Below are 9,028 nucleotides of genomic sequence, written 5' to 3'. Positions count from 1 at the left end.
TGATGGATTGCACGCTTCCTTGCAGGTAACCATGGTTAACAGAGGAAGAACAATAATTTCAAGCACCACCCTCCTTTTAAAGCTTCCAGTCTGTTACTCTAACTCAGCATGACAGAGTGATCTCCAGCCTTGTCCTCGTCAACACTCTCACCTGTGTTAACAACAGAATCACTGACATGATGTCAGCTGGTCCTTTTGTGGCAGAGCTGAAATGCAGAAAAAATGTTTTTGGGATAAAGTTCATTGTCATGGCAAAGAGGGACTTTGCAATTAATTGCAATTCATCTGATCACTCTTCATGACATTCTGGAGTATGTGCAAACTGCCATTATATAAACTGAGGCAGCAGACTTCGTGAAAACCAATATTTGTGTCATTCTCAAAAGTTTTGGCCATGGCTGTAGGAGGTTCTGCTGGTTACTACTAAAGAAGCTATATCTCAATGTTGTCATAAAACTTTGTGGTAGGAGACCCTTATTTTCCTTAATGATCCCCCAATTTCCTTTTGACTTTCGATATTGCTAAACTTGGTTAAAGATTTCTTTAACCTAATATGTGTGTCAGTACAGTTTTTCATTGCCATTTTCTTTTTTCTCTTTTTCTATGCCTTTATGGAATTTGATATGCTGTACATTTTCATAAAGTGTTATTTTGAAAATTAAATGATTTTGTTACATGGCGAAGCTTCAATCAGCTTTCAAAAGAAAAAGAAAAAAGAAGAGTGCGGTGTGATAAAATCAGTGAATTTGATTCGAATAACTTATGTACATAATACAGGTACAGGTTAATTATCCCATATCCAAAATGCTTGGGACCAGAAGTATTTTGGATATCGGATTTTTCCGTATTTTGGAATAATTGCATACCATAATGAGATATCATGGTGATGGGACCTAAGTCTAAGCACAGAATGAATTTATGTTTCATATACACCTTATACACACAGCCTGAAGGTAATTGTAGCCAATATTTTTTATAACTTTGTGCATTAAACAAAGAGTGTGTACAATCACACAATTCATTTATGTTTCATATACACCTTATACACACAGCCTAAAGGTCATTTAATACAATATTTTCAATATCTGTGTATTAAACAATGTTTGTGTACATTAAGCCATCAGAAAACAAAGGTTTCACTATCTCAGTTTCACTCAAAAAATTCCGTCATTCGGAATATTCCGTATTTCGGAATATTTGGATATGGGATACTCAACCTGTATATCCATTTTAATTTGTAAAGTGTGTTTTTCGATGGGTAATGCTAAACTTTTACTAAATGCACTGCTTTACCTTTTAGTGTTTTTCACGAAAACGTATATTTACCATACAGTTGTTTGCATTTGGTTGTCTTGATATGGCAACTCAAATGCACATACTATTTACTACTGTTGAGCAACAAGGGGCCCTGATTTCCTGTTTAATGTCCCGTCCCCCCCTTAGCCCCAGCTCTTATTATTTCATTCATGCCCCGCTGAGCTTAATCCACGGCCTCATATTTCTGAATAATAATTCTAACAGTGGCTAAATCTCTGCAGTCATAAAACAGAGAACTGGATATTATTCTTTGCCCCGAGCAGCCAACTTCCACATTACACGTTAACCTCTGCACAGTGGGAGGCCAGCAGTGCCAGAAGCACATGTGAGCTCACCGGAGGAGGGATGCGCAATTTGCACCACATGATCTCCCTCCTGGAGTTCTATGTAGCACATCTGAAGGTTAGAGGGCTGCACATGCAGTCCTTCGAATGTGCCACGTTCAATGTTCTATGATCATATTTTATCTAGGGGTAGGTAGAACATATTTTCTAGTCACATCCTGTTAGACACTAAAGATAGCATCAACCTACAGCTTAGCAGTGGTCCTCTGTGTCGGACACAAGATACTAATGACCTTTACAGCTATATTTAGCCAAGGACACACTCAAAATAGTTTAGGTTACTGCTCCACCTTTCTAAGATGTATTTTCACACCTAGGGGACTATTTATTAAAATTATTTTTATTCAAACAAATGTGAAAAAGGGTGTTTTCACACTCTTTTCACATTATTTTAATTTCACTCAAATGCATTTAAGGCTTTTGGAACAGTTTTCGTGAAACACAAAGGGGTATATTCAATTAAAGTCGGATCCATTCTGACAAGTATTTGTCGGAATGGATCCGACAACCCCTATTCAATCCCATCTAAAATTTGACTTTTTCAAGTCGAATTTAGATGGGACCCAGAGGAGGAGAAGGGGGAGTAGCGCTGCAGCAGGATGTCACTCAGCCGCCCGACCTCACGGCAGCTTCCAACCCGGCTCCAGCAGCATGCTGGAGCCGTGTGGAAGCTGCCGTGAGGTCGGGCGGGTGAGTGACATCCAGCTGCAGCGCTACTGTAGCGCTGATCTCCCTGTATGCCCGCCGGCTGTCCCCACATCTCAGTCCGACATCATTTTGATGTCTGACTGAGATGGTCTAAAAGGGGGCCAAAACCTGCCGGATTTGGCCCCGTTTTCGAAATCAACGCGTGGATCGGCAGCTATTCCGCCAATCTACGTGCTTTTCGACAAGTCAAATTTATCGACTGGTCGCAAAATATTGAATAGGTCGAATCAGGATTCGACCTTAAAAAGTCAAAAACTGCCGTCTTTTCGACAGACGGCAGTTTTCGACTTCAATTGAATATACCCGAAAGACAGAAAACCCGCAATGAGCCCTGTGATAATTATGCCAGCTGCAGCTGGCGTAATCACAAGGATCACTGCGATATCCTTACTTTTGTACCACTTTCTCTACCCCAGGCAGAGAAAGCTACGCAGTGACCCAACTGCCGTGATCAGCTACGTGTGTCTGATGTTAGTCACAATGGGGGCACCTGGTGGCGGTAGTAGCAATGGTGGAGCATTCGCAGCACGAACTCGGGGTATTCTTTGCAAAAAACAAACAAACCAATAATTCAAGCTCTGTCACTGCATGCGATTATGGATACATCCATGCAATGTACACAATAATTGCACTGCAATTGGTGCGAATGCGGATGGTGATAAATCAGCCACCTAGTGACTAAAATAAACAAACTTAAAAAAAAAAAAAAAATTGTAGCAAACAATACAGTTCACTATAGTGAATATACAAAGTATGTAAAATGCAGATAACGAGCAAAGCATGTAAAATGGAGATAATGGCAGGACTTACCCGGGCAGTTTACCTCATCACTCTCATCCTCGCAGGTTGGCCATCCATCACACTGCCAGTTCAAGGGAATGCACTGGATGGCACCACTGTGGCACGCAAACTGCACAGGTGTACAGCGCAGTTCTGGAAAAAAAAAAAGAAAAAATATTTACCTCTTATTCGAAGACCTAAATCACTTTATATTAAACTAAAAAACTGTCACTTCTATCCTAATATCCTGAAAATCAAAAAGGAATAAAAAAAGTTTTTCGATATGCTAATTAGAGGACCACTGAGTACCTTTCCTACAGTTAGGAATGGTGATAAAGTCATGAAGACTTCAAAAGGGTATGGACTAGCAGAACACCCTACAAGCAAACAAAACCCATTAAAAGAATCAGTTTGCAGAGTTGTCAATGTTCACCATAAGATCTAAGCATCATTCAAAAATCAGAATCTTCCAGATAAACAGAAGCAGCACATTTGTATTTTCTTATAACTACAACCATGCTAACAAATCACTGTACTGATCTGCAAGCATTTTAAAAAGGTCTTTATGAATCCACAATTTTAACTAATAAAAAATTCCTGTTTTACCCCGTTCACATTGCAATTGCAAATGTGTCATTCCCGGGTGCGACCTGACATTGGACCTTAGCAATGTGAATGGGGTGGCTTCCCGACCCGGCAATATCCTGAGTCAGGTTGCCATTCGGGGGTGAGGAAAGAGGCGGCGCTGGATATAAGATCATCTCCTCGCTGCCACTCCCTATGCTGTGAACGGGTGCCGGTTTGCATCAACCCAGGTAACCTGTTCACACTGCCCGACACCGGTAATAACCCTTCTTTATTCCCGGGTTCAATTACCAGGTCATGCGACCCGGGAATTCGGCAGCGACCCATTCACACTGCCCAGTGACCCGTGATACCTGTTTTTTTGTGCAGTGTGTACGGGGTATTAGTCTTTGACACTAATTGAAAGCTTCAAAGAAAAAATATTTTTGCTTTACACGCTTAGAAAAGTCAGTATGACAAAACATTTGTAGATTGACTTTACTACAGTTGGATAATGATAATAATAAATTATTACTGTTATTATTATTATTATTATTATTATATGTAACTTGCCCAAGAGACCCATATTGATTGAAAGTTATGGCGCAACATCGATGAAGCATTAAAAACACTGCAACACTATTGCAATGTGTGTTGCTAAAGATGTGTTGATGTTTTTTATATAATTTAAGTTGGCCATACACCAGACTAACTTATCTATTTGGCTGGTTACACTGAAAATCTGGTAATGTATTGTAGCATATGAGTAATTTTCTCCCAAACACCAGAAAATGAACAAAAATGGTCTAAATTTTAACCAGATTTAACCAACTTGACTGAATGACCATTTTGTCTGTTTTTCAGTTTCGGAGCAAATGGCTAATCGTGATATGTCCCATACATAACCAGATTTTCATTACAACCAAATGGATGAATATTGGTCTGGTGTATGGCCAGCTTAACAGTGACTGTTGTACAGCTCTCCTAATTAGTGCACAAGAGAATTCATTACTGGCCGACACAAGATTCACAGGTGGAAAAAATTAAACTGTCATATTGAGGACATCTGTAAAATGTACATTGGAGTTGGGAAATACTCATTATTTTAATAAACAAACATGTAGAGCAGTAAGTGCCTACCATAAGGGGCCAATTCAACTGTCTTAATCGCGCCCACAGCAATTTAATTCTACTGCTGTTCGGGCACCCAGCAGGTCACACTTTTTGCTTAAGTGCGAGAGAAAAAAAAAAGTGCGCGCAAACTCGGCACTGGACTCCCAAAGCAGGAATTTAGACAGGTTTAGCCGTTTTACACGGCTGGGGAAGAAACCTGGAGGTCAAAATTCTCACGAATTTTGGAAAAAGTTTTTCAGCATTTACCAATTATGGGGGTTATACAGTACGGATTGCAAATTCTGCTAAAAAATAGGATTTTAATTACCTACCGGTAAATCCTTTTCTCGTAGTCAGTAGAGGATACTGGGGTTCCATTTAGTACCATGGGGTATAGACTGGTCCACTAGGAGCCATGGGCACTTTAAGAATTTGATAGTGTGGGCTGGATCCTCCCTCTATGCCCCTCCTACCAGACTCAGTCTAGGAAACTATGCCCAAGGAGACGGACCACCTTTGAGAGAAGGATAGATAATGGTGAGATTCCGAACCATCACACACAAACAGAGGAAAGCTATGCTAACCCAACTTTAAACAGGAACAGCAACAGCTGAACCAACAATACTTAACCAAGTAATAGTGCAGGAAGAACGAAGCACCAGGCGGGCGCCCAGTATCCTCTACGGGCTACGAGAAAAGGATTTACTGGTAGGTAATTAAAATCCTATTTTCTCTTACATCCTAGAGGATACTGGGGTTCCATTTAGTACCACGGGGATGTACTAAAGCTCCCAAACCGGGTGGGAGAGTGCAGAGGATCCTGCAGAACTGATTGCCCTCTGAGGACCTTCAGTTTGGTCAAAGTAACAAACTTGTAGAACTTAGCAAATGTGTTCGAACTTGATCAAGTCGCTGCTCGGCAGACCTGTAAAGCAGAGACATCCCGGGCAGCCACCCAGGAAGAACCCACCGACCTAGCAGAGTGGGCCTGTACAGATTTCGGAACCGGCAAACCTGCAGTAGAATAAGCATGCTGGATAGTGAACGTGATCCAGAGTGCAATTGTCTGCTTTGAAGCAGAACACTCAATTTTATTGGGATCATAGAGAATGAACAGCGAGTCAGATTTCCGGTGACGAGCTGTTCTCTTTACATACACCTTCAAAGCCCTCACAACATCCGAAGACTTTGAAGTAGAAGAGGTGTCCGTAACAGCCAGAACCACAATAGGTTGGTTGATATGAAACGCGGACACCACCTTAGGAAGAAATTGCTGACGAGTCCAGCTCTGTCCTCATGAAAAATTAAGTAGGGACTCTTGTGAGACAACGCCCCCAACTCCGACACACGTCTTGCTGAAGCCAAGGCCAACAGTGTGACGGTCTTCCACATAAGGTACTTTACGTCAACCTCCTGTAACGGTTCAAACCAGTCCAATTGGAGGAACTGCAGCACCATATTGAGATCCCAAGGTGCCGTGGGTGGCACAAAGGGAGGTTGGATGCGCAGAACACCTTTCTTAAAAGGTCTGGTCCTCAGGGAGAGAGACGCCAATTGTTTTTGAAAGAAAATGGACAAAGCCAAAATCTGGACTTTTATGGAGCCCAGACATAGGCCCACATCCACACCTGCCTGCAGAAAAAGCAGGAAACGTCCCAGGTGAAATTCCACAGCAGAATATTTTCACCTCACACGAAGATGCATTTCTTCCAAATACAGTGGTAATGTTTAGACGTTACCCCCTTTCTGGCTTGGATCATAGTCGGGATAACTTTGTTAGGGATCCCACTTCTGGCTAGAATCAGCCGTTCAACTTCCATGCCGTCAAATGTACCCAAGGTAAGTCCTGATAGACGAATGGGCCCTGTTGCAGATGATCTTCACGCTTAGGTAGAGGCCATGGATCTTCGAGGAGCATCTCCAGGAGGTCCGCGTACCAGGCCCTTCTTGGCCAGTCCGGAGCAATGAGAAATGCTTGAACCTTTTTCCTTTTTATCCTTTCAGAATTCTTGGTATCAGAGGAAGTGGAAGAAACACGTACACCATTTGATAGACCCATGGAGTCGTCAGAGCGTCCACCGCCACTGCCTGTGGGTCTCTCGACCTGGAACAATACCGCTTGAGCTTCTTGTTGAGACGAGAGGCCATCATGTCGATGTGTGGATATCCCCACGGAGATGTCAAGCACCTGAACACTTCCAGATGAAGGCCCCACTCCCCAAGGTGCAGGTTGTGTCTGCTGAGGAAGTCTGCTTCCCAGTTGTCTACTCCCGGAATGAAGACCGCTGACAACGCCACAGCGTTTTTTTCTGCCAAGAGGAGAATTCTAGACACCTTTGACATTGCTGCTCTGCTTTTCGTTCCGCCCCGTCGGTTTATGTACGTCACTGCAGTCACATTGTCCCGACTGGACCTGAATGGCCCGATCTTGAATATGTGAGGACTGCAGAAGGGCGTTGTATATGGCCCTAAGTTCCAGAATGTTAACTGGAAGGACTTCTTGATTTGACCATTTTCCTTGAAACCGTATCCCCTGGGTGACTGCTCCCCAACCTCTTATGCTTGCTTCCGTGGTTAACAGGATCCAGTCCTGAATTCCGAACCTCCGACCCTCGATGAGGTGAGAAATCTGTATCCACCACAGAAGGGAGATCCTGGCTTTTGGCGACAGACGGATCCTCTGGTGCATGTGAAGATGCGATCCGGACCATTTGTCAACAGATCAAGCTGGAAGGGTCTTACATGAAACCTTCCGTATTGAAGCGCCTCGTAAGAGGCCACCATTTTCTCCAGATGGCGAATGCATAGATGCACAGATATCCGGGTTGGCTTCAGGACATCCCGAACCATCGACTGGATTACCAATGCCTTTTCCAACGGAAGGAACACTTTCTGCGACTGGTATCATTCCCAGGAATGGGAGCCTCCGTGTTGGCACCAGGTGAGATTTCGGAAGGTTCAGAATCCACTGTGATCGTGGAGAAGTTTGGTTGAGAGGGCAATGCTGTCTAGCAACCTCTCCCAGGACGGCGCCTTTATCAGAAGATCGTCCAGGTACGACATTATGTTCACTCCCTGCTCGCGAAGGAGAAACATCTCCGCCATCACTCCGGTGAATACCCTCGGTGCCGTGGAGAGACCAAATGGCAGGGCCTGGAACTGGTAGTGACAGTCCTGCAGTGCAAACCGGAGAGAAGCCTGATGAGGCGGCCAGATCAGAATGTGAAGGTCCACAACCTTGAAATACAGAGACACTAAAAATTCCCCTTCCTCCAGACCTGAGATCACCGCTCTCAGAGACTCCATCTTGAACTTAAACACTCTTAAGAACGGATTCAAAGACTTGAGGTTCAGATCGGTTGTACCGAACCGTCCCATTTCGGTACTACAAACAAGATGGAATAGTACCCCTTGTTGTGCAGATGAGGTGGAACTGGAACAAGGACTTGAGTCTGTACCAGGTTTTGAATGGCCTGCTGTAAAGTTATACTTGCCTCTTGTGAAGCTGGTAAGCCTGATTTGAAGAATCTGTGAGGTGGGAGGTCTTGTAACTCCAGTCTGTAGCCCTGGGAAATAAGATCTATGACCCAGGGATCCCGGCACGAACTTGACCAGATGTGACTAAAGCATTTTAGTCGGACTCCCACCTGACAGCCATCCAGGTATCGAGGTCCACCGTCATGCTGAAGGCTTTGATGAATCAGAGCCTGAGCTCTGTTCCTGAGCACCTGCAGTTGCTGATTTGCGTGGTTTACCTCTTGCACCTCTGGAATGTCACGATCCTGACTGTAGTTTTCATATTTGGTGACTTACCTCTGCCATATCTATCCTGGATACTGCATCTTTCTGCTCACTGGGATAAACAGCTTGCCAATACCATGAGTTTCCTGAGTCCTGAGTTCTCTGCCTGGAAGGTAATCGTTAACGAGCTCCACCTGTGGTGATCTTCTGTGCGAGTCTGAATTCAGCAATCTGAAGTTTAGGCCTAAAAGCCAGCATCCTCTGTTTGCAAGAAGTTCAGGCTTTAGTGTTCTCTCTGCCTGCTAGGCCTCACTCCACTTTACAGCCTAGTCTAGAGTACTCACATGACAGTGACTGTTCACCTGACCCAGAGCTGTCCATTCCTGTGCCAGCCTGAGACTCTCTGAATCATCTGACACTCCTCACCAATCACCAAGGACAAGGAAGTATAAGTCTGAAGA

At 43.8% G+C, this 9,028-nt stretch overlaps 1 protein-coding gene across 3 annotated transcripts in view; it reads right to left on the bottom strand.

Annotated features, from left to right (window-relative positions):
- The window catches only part of DGCR2 (DiGeorge syndrome critical region gene 2), a 235,362-nt gene that overhangs the window by 121,809 nt on the left and 104,525 nt on the right, over window positions 1–9,028 (bottom strand). For all 3 annotated transcript variants that reach the window (XM_063964807.1, XM_063964808.1, XM_063912969.1), the window contains one exon: window positions 3,180–3,302. In XM_063964807.1, coding sequence (XP_063820877.1) covers window positions 3,180–3,302 — 123 coding nt within the window. The remainder of the gene's footprint in view (window positions 1–3,179; window positions 3,303–9,028) is intronic.

Source organism: Pseudophryne corroboree, chromosome 1 (assembly GCF_028390025.1).
Source record: "Pseudophryne corroboree isolate aPseCor3 chromosome 1, aPseCor3.hap2, whole genome shotgun sequence".
Classification (NCBI taxonomy): domain Eukaryota; kingdom Metazoa; phylum Chordata; class Amphibia; order Anura; family Myobatrachidae; genus Pseudophryne; species Pseudophryne corroboree.
Note: the sequence above shows the minus strand (reverse complement) of the source record. Positions and strands in the feature narration are given on the sequence as shown.